The sequence below is a fragment of the Toxoplasma gondii genome, chromosome Ia (assembly GCF_000006565.2).
Source record: "Toxoplasma gondii ME49 chromosome Ia, whole genome shotgun sequence".
Taxonomy (NCBI): domain Eukaryota; phylum Apicomplexa; class Conoidasida; order Eucoccidiorida; family Sarcocystidae; genus Toxoplasma; species Toxoplasma gondii.
In genome coordinates, this window is record NC_031467.1 from 1,750,586 (window position 1) to 1,767,283 (window position 16,698).

At 52.8% G+C, this 16,698-nt stretch overlaps 3 protein-coding genes across 3 annotated transcripts; 1 reads left to right on the forward strand and 2 right to left on the reverse strand.

The window, feature by feature from the left end:
- Positions 1-387: 387 nt before the first annotated feature.
- TGME49_295440 (hypothetical protein) lies at positions 388-4,000 on the reverse strand. Its single transcript, XM_018782274.1, has 2 exons — positions 3,845-4,000; positions 388-3,011 (listed from the first exon to the last, which is right to left on the reverse strand). Exon 2 carries the CDS (start codon positions 2,586-2,588, stop codon positions 1,374-1,376), a length of 1,215 nt encoding a protein of 404 aa, XP_018638527.1. The 5' UTR covers positions 2,589-3,011; positions 3,845-4,000; the 3' UTR covers positions 388-1,373.
- TGME49_295430 (hypothetical protein) lies at positions 2,847-6,378 on the forward strand. Its single transcript, XM_002371451.2, has one exon. It carries the CDS (start codon positions 4,555-4,557, stop codon positions 5,674-5,676), a length of 1,122 nt encoding a protein of 373 aa, XP_002371492.1. The 5' UTR covers positions 2,847-4,554; the 3' UTR covers positions 5,677-6,378.
- A 159-nt stretch (positions 6,379-6,537) lies between these two features.
- On the reverse strand, positions 6,538-14,768 carry TGME49_295420 (hypothetical protein). Its single transcript, XM_002371450.2, has 9 exons — positions 13,247-14,768; positions 12,601-12,812; positions 12,088-12,342; positions 11,504-11,650; positions 10,295-10,569; positions 9,454-9,811; positions 8,866-9,063; positions 8,312-8,395; positions 6,538-7,756 (listed from the first exon to the last, which is right to left on the reverse strand). The coding sequence occupies exons 1-9, from the start codon at positions 13,395-13,397 to the stop codon at positions 7,229-7,231; spliced, it is 2,208 nt and encodes a 735-aa protein (XP_002371491.1). The 5' UTR covers positions 13,398-14,768; the 3' UTR covers positions 6,538-7,228.
- Positions 14,769-16,698: the final 1,930 nt, after the last annotated feature.

Here is a 16,698-nt window from a genome sequence, read left to right on the forward strand (position 1 = left end):
GGCTATTTTTGGGATTAGCTCTTTTATCTCGGAAACTTCTTAAAGACAGTTGGGCCCCTACCCAATATCGGCTGAACGATGATCGACGTGTCTTCAACCTTTCCTGAGCGCGAGGATACCAGGGTACTGTTCACAGAAAGGTCTATTTCGCAAGCAACATACAGGTGCTGCGATAGATTAGCTACTATTTTATTCCTCACTACCGGATTGGTTCTATGCCTAAACTAAACCGGCACTGGTAATGACTACAGCTTTCAGGCAGACATCTCCCCTCTTCACCCACTCTATCTGCAACATCAGGTAGGTTATGTGAAGCACTGCTGTAAAGCGGCTGCTCTGTTTTTTTAGCTCAGACTGCCCGTATCGTATGGGCAATCTTGGTTACATCCGATCAGAGACTTTTGACGATTACCGCCGTCGCGTGGTTCAGTGTTAGTCGTCGGCCTCAACAACCTGCCAACTTGCAGTCAACGGCTGGCGCGGAAGGTATCTGCCTCGATCACCGTCGACGATGCGTAGTTAAAGATGGTGTGCGTTCATTTGCTGGATCTGCTGGCAATATGTCAGATATTACCCGAGCATTTGACGCAAAATCAGCTGGTCAGGCAGGACACGCACATCTACGAACGCATCGCTTGCACACACGTGCACACTGAAAACCAAAGCCAAGAGCTCAACAAAAAGAACACAGCACCAGACAGACGATCTCAGCGCCGAACTTCTAATCCCGGAGAATAATTCTGACATTCCGGTGAAAGAAAGCAGGAAATCGGGAGCGAACAGAGTGCATTACCACACATTTCCAAACAAAATTCTAGAAACCCCTACTGACGAATCATCCTGGCTTGCAAATCTGACTCGTAAATCGTTGGATAGGAACATTGCGGTACCCCATCATTCCTCGATTTCGTTCAGTTGCGGACACTCTCTGTTTCCTTGATTTTAAAGTGACCGTACAGAACAGTGACGCAACAGATGGTGGCAGCGACTGGTTCCTCGTTCCAAGACAGCGTATGTCACTGAGCTCCCAGAGTTGCTCACAAAAACGGTGGAGCTTGAAAATTCAACGTTTCACCGCAACCGAGGTTGATTGCAGGCACTGGACAAAAACGAAACCGTGTTTTTCTCAGCTTCTTGCCCCGACTGAGGCTCCACTGACATCCTCCGAACGAAAGGAGGATAGTCACTATGATTATAAGGAAATACTGCATCATCTACCTGAAGTACATTAACGCAGGACTGTGTTCAGACGTTAGGCTCCATCTGTTTCGGCAAAGAAAGTAGCCCAAATCCAACAAGCTGCGAGTCACAACCCTGTCTGTCGTAGCCAGAAAAACCGTATCGGCACTCTCGCTACGGATGATTCCTCCAGTTCATTCCCAGGGTGCAATGGACGGTGTCCCGTAATAATGGTTTTCAGGGTTGAAGGGAGGCTGCGAACTCGGCAAAATTTCGCTGAGTCTGCCGAGCTGGGTATCCAGGACACCAAACTCGCGCAAGTAATCTGTCAAATACCGTAGATGGAACTCGCCGTCGCTCTCTCCAAGTTGCGTGGAGGCCGCCTGCCACGCTGCTCGGAAAGCTTGCTTCAGGCGGGGAACCATTCGGCGAACGTAAAGCTTCAGAGCTTCCGCATCTTCGGGACTCTTGCTAAGAAGGTCAGTAAGATAGGAGAGGTGGGTACTCAGTTCTGCCTCGAAGAGTTTCAGGGCACTCGCAGTCAACTCTGCTACATCTTTTCGCGGTCTTTTCTTCCCTCTTACGTTCTTTCTGCGTGTCCGTCGCTTGCCATTCCCTGTCGGCGACTCGCTGGCCTTCTCATCCGCACTTTTTCCACTTCCATCACCCGCCACTTTATCGGATTCGACCTCGCTCCTTTCTGAGCCACTCTCTAACACCACATCGTCGTCTTCCTGGATCTTTAAAAGGTCCTCGAAACTTCTGGAGAAGTCTTTCAGGCGACTGAAGGATGTGCTGACGTCCGCGAAACCCTCCAGCGCCGTGTATTTGAACAACACGTGGAACAGGGTGGGGTCCTTTTGGATCAGCTGAGTCAAAACTGTTTGTCGCTCCCGCGGGTGCACCGTGTCCACTCGGGCAAGGTACTTGATCATACCATGTCCTAAGGCGGACAGCTCCTCCTCCAGGCCTTCTTCCGTCATCACTGGCTCGCGGTTCATGGCGTATTTCAGCGACTTGAACGCATCTGTTTGTCGAGCTTCAGACAAGCTGCGGTGAACCGAGCGACGGACAGCTGAAGTCGTGTTTTTCGCCAATTCCCCGAGCTGCGACAAAAGCCCGTGCAGCGCGTGGAGCCCCAGACCCGAGACGGCTTCCTCAGCGAAGGACTTTTTCGGGGAACCCGCAGAAACTCCAAGCAAACGAGGACTGATTCCCGCACACAGGACAGAGCTGAGTCCCAAGAAGGCTAGCATGAGGAAGCGCTTCCCTCTCCCGAAGCATGGTGGACGCTGGAAATTAAGTGTAAATGGACCCGAGCACTTAACTGTCATCTGTGACGTGGAGAACGAGGCGACCCCAGCTGCGAGGCAGGCGGCCGGCCCGGGCGTACTCACCCGCTCCGCCATCTTTATCCGGCCGCGAAGAAAGCCAGTGTTTCCTCGAACTTCACCCCAGCCTGTAAATCCTGGAAAACGCCTAAACGGTAATTTCAAGCGTACGCGTCTCGCCGGACAAACACAGAAGAAGGTCCAGTTGAAGAGACGGCAGCGGGGCGGCCCCTCCCCGGTAGTGCCCGCCGAACACTGTCGAAGGCGAAATTCTGTTTTTGTCGCAGTATACCATGCAGAAAAAGGCACCTGAAAGTCCACTGCTCTCTAGTGACCCAAGCAGTCCGCGCATCCAACCTGAAATCTTCGACGGAACGTTACTCACGGAACAGGTAAACTCGCCTTGTCGGAAATGAAGATTCGAAGAGCTGCAGTCTCCGCCGCGATCGAACCAAGCGCTCGGCCGCTAGTCTTAGCCTCTAACGTGCGTGTTACCTCCAACTGTACGGAATGGAACACAGCCTCACGCAGCGTTGTTTTTCAACATCCCGCTTCATCAAATGCCACTTCACAGCGGCTAGGGTCTATGATCCTCGCATCGCGTGCTCTGTTAGGCGGGTTTTCACTTGTGGGCCACCTAGAGGTGAGCGGCCCGAACCCGTTGGAGACGCAAGGGTTCCCCTGTTTCTTGTCTCGCTCTGAATGCACGGAGACATACATGGAACCCCAAGACGCTCCGTATTCTCCAAGAAGCAGACAATTCTGGCACGTTCCGACACAGAAGAAAGCCCTAGCGGCTGCTTATCAAGAATCAGGAAGGGGAGTTGAAACTCGACGTGGCCGTTCGCAGGAGTGTGTCCGCAGTATGCATGCAGCAACTGCCCGAAAGGCAACCCGTGCAAGAACCCGAGGTCCACAGGCTTAGAGAGCGCCGTTTTTAGACGCCGCCGGCAAACAGTGAATAAGGACGATCTGGCACATGAAATTCCTCTGCATCCAGGTTTCACCGTGCTTTATTCACCCACAAATATTGCGGCAAAAGCCATGTTTCTTCCAGGACCTACGGGGGCTGTCACCGGCATCGAACCCTCGACTCGGGCGTTGTCAAGGAGGCCCGGCGCATCTGCGCGCCCGAGGAAAAGAACCCAACGGAGAAAAGCGATTGAACCACAAGCAATGCGCCAGTGACATTTGGTACGGTTCACATGTTCTCCGGGTGTCAGAAAGTCCAATGACGCGTTTTTTTGAGGGGTACTTTCGGCTGCTTAGTAACTATTTGAGGCCATTGAGGCGCCAAAGTCGTACTCACGGAGTTGCTCAGTTACTGAACCTACTTCCTCGCTAACTCCTCCTTTGTCGTAGCGCAGAATGTTGTCGAGAACGCACCCGTTTGACGGCGAAGGTTCCCGTGGCTGTGGAGAGAAAGTGTTGCATGGCTCCTCGTAAATTGGGAGCTCTACAGATTAGGCGGCGTCCCGGCCACTTGAGTTCCATTGCAGCGGAAGCGGTGGTCACACGCATTTCCTCGAACTCTCTGTTTTGCTCCTTTTCACGTGAAATGAACCGCTTCCTTGTGGAGAACACCCTGTGGCTGTCGGGGCGTCCTGTTCCCAGTTGTTACCCAGCACACTTGAATGTTAGTGGCCGCAGGTGGAATCACTTGCAGAAGACACGCAACAACAGGGCGGTCAAAGTTCTTTTGTAACCCTTTCGAAAGTGCATGCTACCCTGTTTCCTGGTGGCAGTTCAAAGGCGAAGCCCTCGCATTCTGTCGCGGTAGGACCGCTACTAAGCGTAAACGGTCTTCGCAAGACGGAGAATTCTGCAAAACGTGGCTGTCGCCCTGCCGAGTTTTCCCCGCCCCGTATCCACTTGCCCTCCTCTGCCTGGTAGGTTTCTGCCGCGACCGTTTGTTTTTGACGGTGGGTATCCGAGATTCACTCTAACTGAGGCAAAGTCGACAGGAACTGGCGTGATGGTCGACGCAGAACCCCCGGGAAGCGGAGCGCGGAGAAACCACGGCTGCATTTTCTGAAGCGTAGAAATGGACACGTCTCGGCGCAAGCTGCGTCGGGGCGTCCCGCGCCTTCTGGTCGCGGCGCTGCTGGCCGTTCTGTTTGTGCGCGTTGCCGAGGGTGGGGTGCGTGCCGAGCTGAGTCGTGGGCTATCGCCCGCTTTTCGGAGCGCCTCAAACGCAAAGAAGAAACAAGAAGCCAGAAACTGGGCAGGAGAGGACTCTGAGACGGTCGCGCACCTCGGTTCCGCGACAGCCGAGAAGGTGCTCAACACGCTCGTAAGATTCGCCACCCAGGTTGGGAGAGACATGAAGAACGGCGTTTTGCAGAAGGTGTCCCAGGTCCTCACTTCTAACGCGTACAAGCGGGCGAAGCACTTTGTCGTTCGGACTGACGTCAAGCCCATGGCCGTGCGATCTGACTTGTGGTACGCGGGGTACGGCATGCGCCACTTCTTGCATGCCTACGCGCAAGTCCCGCCCGCAGAACGCCCGGCCGTCTACAAATGGATGTTCGAGACGAACGCGTCGCTCCGGCGCGTCCGCCGCAAGTACCTGCACTTGGGAACCTACCTGGCGCCCGAGGCAACTTTTGAGGCGTTGCAGACACTGAGGAACATCGTCGTGGAGGTTCAGACTGTGTTGCAGCGAACGGCTTGGAACGACGAGGACGAAGCGCCGCAGCAATCGATCGAGCAGATCCGCAGCCAGAGCCGGCAGGCTGAGCGCGTCTTTGAGGCAGTCTTTGCGTGTTTCGCGCGCGCGCTCTCGACCCTCAGCTTTGTGATTTCCAAAGAAGACACGATTCTGCCGGAACTAGGCACCTACGGAAGGCAGATGGTCCCGCGTCTGAAAAGCCTCTTCACGGCTTCCTGGCGACTCAGCAAGCTGATACCGCCGCGCGTTCAACTCGAAGTTCAGCGGACACTCGTCGACTACTTGAACGACTTCCAGTTGTTTGACAGGGCTCTCGGCAACTGCGCTCTGCACATTCTCGCCTCTACAGACGTAGATAGCTCGTACGACCCTAACGACGACTACTTTGCGGCGCCTGAGATCTCCCCAAGCGTCCTCCTTATCGATGACGACTCGGTGTTTGACACGTCGCTCGGCCTCTACGAAGACGTTCCGGAGGGCACCACAGATCTTTGAGCAGAATTTGCTGCTCCGAGGCTCGTGCCGTTGCGGGCAGGCATACGGCGCGCAGAAGAAAGGTGTCTCGCGCGTCGGGAAAAACAGTCGAAAAGCACAGGTTTCCTTTCACACCCGGAAAAGCTCATCCCCATTCTCCCACACGAGACAAAACTACCTGAGCGTCTCTTTAGACCCGGCAGCCAGTCGAGGCCGCTTGAAAACGACGCACACAGGGACAGAGTGTCTCTCTTGAAGACGTGCCGAGTCACGTGAACGTACGTAAAGAAGTGGAGTGATACATGCGGATTTTTGCTGTAGATCTTGTAAGGTAGTTCGACACCAACAGACACGGTAAACTCTATGCACTGCCTGTGGGAAAGCCCCCACTCAAGATGAGTCGCAGGCGTGAAAAAATATTTCATCTGGGGTAGGACAACAAGGAAACAGAGTCAGACATTTGTCAGTGAAATTTTCAATGCTGGCCTCGATCTAGCGATACAGCGTCATCCCGATTCTTTTGAACTATGTGAATCCTCCGTTTCTGGACTGTTTGCACTTTTGAAAACACGTTTTATGCTGCAACAACCAAGGGTGCGTGCCACACGTCTTCGTAAGGCTTTTTTTTGTACGCGCCACACACCTGAGGGACTCAGGAATTAGCGCGTTCAGAAGGTATGCCACATTGAACGTCGCAGACGAAAGAACGTGATGCGCGCCGATAGATCGCTCTCAATCGCTAGGCAGGCGAGACGTTTCCGTGTACATAGCGTGGCATCGGTGCATCCGCATGTTTCATCTTTGTTCTCGAGCCAGAAAACGCCAGAGAAACCAAAGGGAGAACCGCACTGTTCTCGTAGAAAGAAGCGCAGTGTATTTCCAACACGCTTTGCACCTCTGTGAGTTCACAGGTGAAGTTAAAAACAGCGTTGTTCACAGCTTGTGCAATCACATTCGGGAGGACTCTCTCCACCCAGATTTAGGTCCGAATGCTGACTCGACGTGCCAACGCTAGCATGCGAAGCTCTGCTCCCAGAATGCAACAACAGTGTGTGATAAAAAATGACAATCCCTTCGGCACTGGCGCTTAAAAACACCTCCGTCTTCCGGATTTGCAAAAAGCTACACATTATAATTAGTGCACGGCATCCTAGAGAATATTCAGCAAAACAAAGTCTACTCTGGAAGACTGCTTCGCTGGTACGTCCGACATGTAGGATCCTCCCTCTACAGATGGATGCATGAGCAGGGCGAAAACTCCTGCGAACCCCTCTCAAGAGAAGGGGTTGTGCCAACGAAAGGGCAACTACTTGCGTAGGCATTCATCTGATTGAGAGGTCTAGAAATGGGCTCTATGTCTGTCGGGCGTCTCTAGCTTCGCACAGCTGGAATGGATTCAAGCTATGGCAGTCTCGAGTATCCTGGTAGTTAATCAGACACACTTTTACAGTCTTTCAGGATTGCCAGTTGTATGGAAGTGATGCCTGAGAGTTGTCATCGCGCGAACTCACACTGCTCAGTTGCCTCCAGACACAAGAACGTGCACAAGGAACGACGCCTAAGAGACGGCACCTCACGATTGCATGCGAGGGGAATCTAGCAAATCTATGCCTTTCACTCTCAAGCGGTCGAGAGCGGTTTCAAAGGTGTGGAGTGCCTCAAAAGTTTTCGGCGTTCCAGCGAACGCAAACAGCTTCCGCTCAACAGGGTCCAGGCCCTTGAGCCCATCAGGAGCTGTGCAACTGGCGAGACATCGCAGGAGATCGCCCAGCTCTTCGCCGTAGTGGTCGATTTTCTCGACATTCTTCAACACAGTTTCGGTCCGTGAGACCAGGTCGTTGAAATCCCGCCCACCAGCAGTGCGGGGAGGATCTCCGGACTCTCCCCTCTCTCTCGAACAACCGCAGGGCGTCCTGGAAGACCTCGCCTCCCCTCCAGCCTTGTCAGAAAAGCAGCATGCACGACAGAAGCAGCGGTGCCACCGACGAGACACACCTTTCCGCTGAGACGTCGACATTCCTTCGTCCTCTTCACTGGCTTCGTCCTCGAGTGTCGTCCGCTGCCTTCCATCATCGACTACCACGACTTCGTCAACAACCAGCTGCGAAACCGCACCGAAGAAAACGAAGTCGAAGACCGTTCTAACGGGAGACGGTCCCCCCATAGGTGCCTTGACAAGGCGAAACGCGAGCGAGGCACCACAAATGTCTTTCAGTGTTCGCCTCCTCACTCAAAATTGGATGAGTATGCCGTCCAGCCTCTCGCGTCCGATACTCGGTTATATGCTTTCGACGCGAACTTTCGCAGTAAGCATCCCTTTTCTTTGAAACGCACTTCACTTCTCCCCGGCACGATGACCACAAAATCGATACGCCATAGACGCTGTGCAAAATATATGTCTATATATATAAAATGACGACATGAGACCACACTGGCGGTAGACAAATATATGCGTATACATCTATATCGGGGATGCTTGCATATTTCTGGTTGAGTCGTTTTTACATGGCTGGGACATGGTGTGTCACATACGTACGCGAACGTGTCAGAGCGTGAGCGCTTCCGTACCAAGGGAGGGTCGATTTAATCAGATCCCCTCCGAGCGGTCTTTGGCTATCACGAGATCACACTAATCTTCATTTCTTCAAGAACTGACCTGAGGGACGGCTGGCTTGTCTCCACCGCCACCGAGTGCTGTATTGCCCAGGCGTCGTTCAACTCCTGCCAACTGCACTTTCAGCTGCGGCAGTTCGCATATCGCATACACAGGCGAGAAAACGTGATTGTATGTACAGCACGTGCTGCATTCGCCCAACTGGAAACAAACCCTTGAGTAACCGCTCCTATTTCCCCACAGCAGCTGGAATTCCTGTGAAAAGCGCCGCTGGAAACTCGAGGCTGAGATAGAAATGGGCTGGGAATGAACCGCGTTTGACAACAGTGCGCCGACACCACGAGTTGGACATCCGGTTTAGACCTTGGAGGACTTGGGTCTTTCTGTCTCTGTTCACAGTAATGGACTCGTTGATGGGCTAACGAGTTGGAGGCAGCCGTTGCTGGAAAACTCGAAAAAAACGGACAAGCCAGCAAACGAAACAGGGCAACTCCGACGGCTTGCACGAATCGTCTACGAGTCGCTTGTCCAAAGTGCGTCCTCGAAACCACATCAAAGAAAAGGTCCCAGTGGCAGATCCACATGCCGCTTCTTACCTCGGAGAGGGTCTGTGAAATATGCTGCTGGTTCCTCTCGCCAAGAGTCAAGCGCTGGTCGATCATCCGGAGTTGATGCGCCACTGAATCCTGAGGCCCTCCCCGGGTGCTGGCATCAAGCTCGACCGTCTGCAGAAGATTCTGGAGAGAAGCGGCTCCACTCGGATCCGGTACGCCCCCTGGGAGGCCTGCGCCGCCCTTCAGCATTGTAATCGCACACGAGACAACACTATTGAAATGCACGAGTCGAAACAAACGTTGAGGTCTTGCTTCGAAATGGCCTTTCTTATGCTAGTGTGGGGCATCCGAACTAAAGGTCTGACTCGACGCGGCGGATGTCGCCAAATGACAAGTTCTCGGAAACTGCGAAAGCTAGAGCGCTGACGGAATAGCTGTTGTATGCTTAGGTGTATGCGGAAATTGCTCTTGGGCGGAGTCTTTCGCGAGGAAAAGGTGGATGGTCGATTTGTTCCCCTTCCGTCCACCACATCTCTCTCCAGAGACCTTTTCCCCTCCTTCCTACTCACGGAGGATACAAAATGTGTCTTGCCACTGTGAATTCCGTTCACAGCCCCCTGCCTCGCCTACCTGTAGCTTATCGAGCTGCGAGGCTGTGACCGCGAACCACTTTTGCATCTTGACATTCATTTCCTTCGTTCCGTCTGCTACTTGTTGCAGCGCGCGAGTCACGTCTGTAAGGCCTTTCTCCAGTCGCATCAATCTCTCTTCGACGCCTTTCTTCCACTGTGAATCTTCTCTCCCCATTCTCTCAGTTCCCTCACGTTTTTCGTCGTCACTCCTGGTCACCTCGCGAAGGCGAGTGCCTCCCGCTCCGCCTGCGACCTTCTCGCCACGGGTCCAGGAAGCTTCTTCAGTGCGTTTGACTTCCCTGAAGTAACTTGGCGATTCAAATTTCCTGGCGTCATCGCCCTCTGTTGAGGCTGCCCTGACGGGAGGCAGGAAACAAGTACAGACTCAAGGTGAGTAGACGGTGAAGCACGCCGAGCACCCGAGAACAGTTCGTCACGCCAAGCAAAGCAGTTGAGTGTCATGCGGCAGCCTCATTCAGTGAAGGTGTAGGTCTGCAGCTTCTGGCCATGTCTGCCAGGTGACGACCCACGCAGCTCTTGTCTACCTAATGCGTTGAGACGACGGCACCCGCCATAGGGCAGGTGCACCCACAAGAAAAAAACCTCTGAGGTTGCTTAAGTCCGCTGAAAATGTTAAATGTGCAACCCTACGACATCCAGGGTCCTCACAGGCAACGTCAGGAACGTGGTCGTCACCTGCACCGCTAGCAGAGCTATTTTTGAGTGTGCTACATGGAAAACAAGGCTAGATCTGACAGATACGGAATGGCGTGAATCTGAGTAATGGGCTTGTCCGCACAGAAGAAGAGAGGGGAGGCGTCCATGTTTCCTGCGCTTACTCCATTTCAGACGGCTCCATGAATTCCTCGAGGATATCCATCAGGCCCCGGTGGGGCAGTTCGACGTGTCTGCGATGCTCTTCGAGACTGTCGATGTCTTCATTGTCGGGCACCTCTTCGGATTTCCCGCCGCTGTAACGCTTAAAATCGCGCTCTCCACCGCGTCCACCCCACTGACTTTTACCATGGTCAGATGACCCGGTGTCATCTGTCCGTCTGTCTCTCGTTCCTGTCTCTGAGTCAGTACCTCCATTCAAGCGATCGAAGTCGCCCATCTGTAGTAGAAAAAACGCACCACGGTTGGGAAACTTGCGATAGATCACTATATCTTGAAGAGTGTATGTGGGCAGCTAGACGTCACCAAACATGCGAAGATTAGGCTTTCCACGTAGTCCATCTAAAGTAGGGGACGGACAGTCCCAGCAGGAGCGGAAATCATCTACGAACGCTGGAAAAGCGCTTGGCGACACGGCCGCCCCCACGCGTGCCTGGAAAACTTATGTATGTCGAATTGTGTTCCGAAATAACAACAATAAAGATCATGGTTAAGCGGATCTCACAACTGGGGCAAAGTACAGCTGCACGTTGCTACTCCGCTCTCAAGGCAGCTACGACTCTTCGCATCTTGAGTCGCCTGCGTACCGCATTGTCTCTGTTTACTCGGACTGTCACACAGTTCTGGATCACGGGTCATTTGTACCCAGACAGTGTCTCCGTATACTGTGGCAATTGCACGGACATGATCTAGCTTGCAGAGACGGACACACGCGTTTTCAACTCGGTGTCGCCTCGCTACGAGTTGATTCTCCGGCTTGGATGAAGCTTCAAAGAATCTAACGAATCTACGAAGTCGGGGAGTCACGGAGAGATACTCAGTGCAGCTTCTGGGCACATCAGCATCCGTTGAGTTCTCCGAGAAGCCACATCCAAGCTCTCAAAAAGTGAAAATTCACTAGGTGCCAATGGAAGGAAGTCTGCAAGACAAAATATGCCACCGGCGTGAAGTCGTCGTATCCGCCTCTAAGCTCTCTGGATACTCTGAAAGAAATGTCTGACAGAAAAGGAGCACCTCGGGTGTGCCTGGGATAGGAAAACCTCAGGAGGCAAAAGCCGAGTGGTCCTGCGCGGATGGGCTAGAACACAAGTCGTTCACGGCACAGTGACGGTCTTGGGGTGCGTTTTTCCTCTTTTCACAGAAATGACAGGTACCTGCAGAGAAAGGTCGTCGTCGCTCTTGGCAGGGAGCAGATCCGGAGGCGCCTTGCCTTGCTTGACAGAGTTCAACAGCTCTCCTAGCGGAAGAGCGGAAGTATCTTCTCCGTTTTCAACGGTAGAGCGATACCTGAGAACAGCTCTCTGCGGTACAGACAATACGCACACCCAGGCGCAGGACCCCTGCAGCGTGATGGCTACAAACCAAAAAAAATCTGTTGCAAAGAACTTTTTTCCCAGCCAGGCCGCTAGCCAAGCAGAAAACAAGCCAGATACTTAAATACAGCGAAGAGCACGTACTCACATGGAATAGAGAGTTAAAGCATCTCATACACATCTATAGGTGATCGACTTGTGATTCACATTTCCTACTCGCGAATCGTTCCTTCAAAGACAACATCTATTTCTTCTACGAAAGAAGAGACTTTGACGACCAAGGAACCCCGAAGCAAGGGCAGCACCGGTTTTACGCGACTGTTCAACGGTCTCAGCTGACTTCTTCAAGGGGAACGTCGGCTCTCGGCAGACTCTGGGCAAAGTCTGAGAGCTAGCATGAAGAGGCTAGGGCTCTGTGTGTTTACCTGTGCAGGCTCGATCAAAACCTGGGGTGTGAATGCCGCGACAGGCCGCATGAGAGCTTTGAGGAACCAGTTGCCGTCCTCTTCAGCGAGCAGGCAGTCCAGGAAACCCTTGGCATCCGGAAAAACTCCAATGACTGAAGAGGTGATGGTCATCGTGGCCAACAGCGCCTCCCAGTGGTCCTCTGGAGACGGGAGTTTCCCTGCTGCAACGGTCTTACTCGCTGCGAGAGGATCCTTCGGAATGTAGGCCCGAACCTGCGTGGGACGGAGCACAAACCACGTCTGTTTTTTCAAGGAGTGAACGGGTTGAAGCTGCGTCCGCAGCTGGCGCATGACATGACGAACGCCCTTCGCTCGGGGTAGGCAAATCCTCGCAGGCGCCCCACCCCAGTTTCAGTCCCGTAGACCGAAAGGAGTGTGGATGACCGGCTTTTGCAAGAGGCCATCGCCCAGAATGCGGAGCTCGCCAACGTTTTGAGTAACAGTCGCTACCACGGCTTTTGAGACGCTTACTTCCGTCGAGCACTCCTTCAAATCCAACAACGCGCCTCCGGAATAGACAGCCAGAGTCACGACCACGAAGCCTGCGCGCGCGGGCAGCATTTTAAGATCCAAGTACAGCGTGGTGCCTTGCAGTCGAATGCCCTTACCGGCCAGAACCGGGTTCTTGTAGAACACACAGTCGACGTACTCGCCATCGTGGGTGAAGACGAACGCGTGGACATCTGTTCAGACGAGAACAAACACTCGAATAGAAGAGCTACGCGGGTTCGAGCCCAAATAACGGTGGCAACACTGCTGCTCGGCGTACAGGCACACGGGGCTGGTCTGGCGGCTCTGCATGCACAGACCCGCACCGCTCGGCGACAGGCGCAAAGACCTCGAGTTTCACGCGTACGGACGAACGGCATGAAGTTGGTTTTTCGCGAAGGTTTAACAACACCGAAGTGACCCTTTCTCCTGACCCGCCGGGGACGCGTCGAATACATGAACGCTAATTCGTCAACCGTTCATGACGCGAAATGTAGTCAGTGGATGGGTGACTATTTGGGTATAGAGTGTAATCTTTTGACTAGTATGGGTGTGCGGGTAAGCGTACACGCGGATAATTATGACGCAGAAAGGATAGTCTATTGTGGAGGATTTCAGCCTTTCTCACCGATGTCCAAGTTCTCAGCGGTCGGCGTGCAAACAAAGTCAATGGCCATCCACCGTATCGGCGGCTCAGGCTCGCTGCTGTCATGTTTGCGGGGCAAGATCAGGGACTCTCGGGGTTTCCCGAAACTAAACCCTTTTCCTCCTTGATTCATCGCTCTCTCAGTGGTGTTGAATTTTTCGCGTCGGCGAGGGCGGAGGACACGCTCTGCCGGCAGACGAACAGCTGGTGAAAAAATCCCTGGCGTGGAACGAAAGCGATCTAAACAAAAGAGATCCCCATCGACAGAGGAACGAACGAGGGATGGTGGACAGATGCAAACCTGATAGATGTGTATTTAGGAGACTCGCGCAAAATGTGACACGCGGTGGAAAACAGAATTCGTGAACCCCTTAAAAAAGTTATCGACGGCAGGTTCTTCCTCTACTGTTGAACACTCGAATCAAGCTTCTCGTGGGAGTCGAGAAGAGTCTTCCCAAGACACAATTTGGTGAACAGTGCGCGGTTTCGTTCCTCAGATTCTCTCTGGTACGGTCGACTTCTCCACAGAGCCGTAGCTCCACGTCTCTGCTCGCGCAAGTTCATAGGTACCGAGCTACGCGGCTTCTGAACTTTAAGGAAAAGATTATTAGCTTGCGCGAGAGACGAGTATGTGGTGCAGTAAGCAACTCTCTACGAAAAGGCACAACGATAGTCCTAAAAACTTGACAAATCGGGAAAACCTGGTGACCTCGAGCACGACGAAAGACTTTGACATTCACCCGATGGTCACGCTTCGGGCGGGCAACTAAGCGAATGAGACGAAAATAGGGTTGGGTGACCGAGAAACTGGGAACTCCAGATGCCGTAGAGGTGCGGAGCGAAATGCTCAACTACGAGGTGCATTGAGTGCGCCTGTAGCAGAGAAAAAAACCCTCTCGTTCTCAAGTTTAGTCTGCAAGTAATTCATGCCAGCATCTGGTACTCAGGTCCGGCGGGAATCGGAGGTGAGACAACGAAAGAGCCGCGGTTGAGGAATCAAGCAGCACGGTGCGCGGTCGATGAAAGAGCCGGTTGTTTTGACGGCAGAACAGCCGACGAAAATAGACAGCCTCTGAAAACGGAGTGAGGGAGAGAAGCTGTCTCGATTTTCAGATGGCTACTCAACAAAAGGCAACGTGCTCGCGCATACAGTGCCTTGTCTGCGAGCGGGCGACGGCAGGCGACCGCACCGTCCAAGTTTCGCTGGCACGTAAGAGCGGCAGACGGAGAAGAAGACACTAAACGTGTGGATTAAGGGCACTGAAGAAAGCGAGCAATGACGAGTCGACCATGTTGCTGAGAAAGACGATCTGGCGAAAGGCAGTTTCACAGCCCTAGGAAAACCATTGATTCACGAAGCAAGCGTCGCTGTTGCACAAGACAGGGAAGGCGGTGACCTTTGAGGCGTTTTTTCACAATAAGTGAGCGCCTTCATTCGTTTTGATGACTCAATTGAGTGTCGTCTCTGCCAGGGACTTTAAAAAAATTTTATTCTTTGGTAACTAAACACCATCTGTGTTTCGAGTTTCATCGAAGCCAACCTAGATCTGCGACGCGCTCTGGATTTTACAGCCATCGTAGAGTCGGTCGAACGAGAGGAAACAGCGGGGGCGCCCCTAAAGCTCTTCGATTCCTACGCTTTGCACTGCGCTTTCATTTGAGCGTTGCACTACTGTGGAACAAGCGCAAACATGGTTCTTTGCGGAAGAAGCAAGGACGAGAATCATTCGGGAATTCTTCATCCTCGAATTCTCTCAGTGGCACATTGTCAGACCGCCGGTCGACCCACGGTCCCAGTGCTGGGTCCTTGGTTTTTGAGACTCTGTTTTCACTTCGCCTGGTGTCCCTGAAACCCTTCGGAACGCCATAGGTATCCCTGGAGCGCATCAGATGGCGTTTCGGATGTATTTGCTGGGGAAAACAGTCCAGTGGTCAATCACATTCTATGGAACGACCCAAATGGCGTGTTTCGAGAGTGAGGGCTACGGTTGTCTGATGGCTGTCATTGCACCTTGAGAAGCTGGTATTAAACAACTGGGTTACAGGGATAGCGCTGAAAGTTTCATGCTTCTTCTGTTAGCAGCAGGTGTCCGTGTTGTCTACGGTGACACGCTGTAGCTGTTCGTGGATCTGAAACGGCCAAACTCGCCGTAGGAAAAATTACTGGGCAGGAGGGTAGGTTTACCACTCCCATCTCTCTATCGCAGTTCCTATGCTTCTGCTCAGCACTGACCTTCTTGTGTCGATTGTTCAGAAACGAGTTTACTGTTTGCATTCTTGCTTGTTTTTCTCGAAAGCATGTGGAAACATACAACTTTTTTCTGTCTTAGAATCGGAAGGCGTGTGGGGGGAGGTCTCGTAGATTGCCTTCTGTTGGCTGTGGTGCGCTGTGCCCCCCGTGTCGGAAATCAAGTATAAGCGAAAAACTGTGCGTTGAATGTAGGAAAGCATTAATAGGTTGTGTCGACACAGACCGTATGCATGCACACACCGAGCGACGTATATAAGCGTGGAGAAGACCGTCGGAAGCTCTGATGTGGCGGCCTCGTTTCGACGCCCTCACACATTTATGGTGCTGAACGTGAGAGGCACATGTGCCGAGGAAAAATGACGCAATACAAATGGGAATCTGCAACCACAGAGTTTGCATCGAGTGGCGCCGAATCGCTGCCTGAAGTAAACAGAAAAACAAAACCAAGCGCAGCCCAGAGATCTACTGTTCGTGGATGTATATGCGCTCTTTCGTCGTCACTCCGTGTTTTATCCCAAAGCATTCAACGTTGCTTTCACCAACAAAAGATCAGAACTCTGTGCCTTTGGCCCTGCCGGAGAATTTTTGGTCTCTGCAGAAAGCTCATCGTCAGAGCACTGGCTAACTCGACAGTGGAGGTGACACCGTGAATTCCCCTTTGTTGATGTTTGAAATTAGTGCAGTTGTTTCATTCATTTGCTCTGCAGCTGTGGGGGGTGGCTGTCAGGACCTTCGGCACGTAACACGACGTTGAAAAGGCACAAAAACACAGATGAGTGCACGCCAACCACTTAGAGTCGAACAGCTACTCGTCAACTAGCTTACCCGTAGCGGAGAAGGACCAGACAACCCGTATTTTTCGCGGACAGTCGCCCCTGATTCAAAGGGAAAGTTGTTCTGTTCTTGAACTCACACAATACTTGTTTTCGCCCCCAAGTGTGCCCCGGCAATGTGGCAGCCAATCGAAAGGTGAATCTGTTGGCGAGTACCCGTCAAAACAAAAAGTCTCACCACATGTTTTCTCCGAAAAAGCTGGGACAGCAAGGCCTACTCGAGCAAGCTTTGAGAACGAGCGTGCTGACACACAAAGTCCCCCCAAAGCCGCACGCTTCCGACGAAAACGGGACCCATGGACTGCCCAGAGCTCAGTGCATCAGTGTAGACCTGACAAGATTAGCTTTCA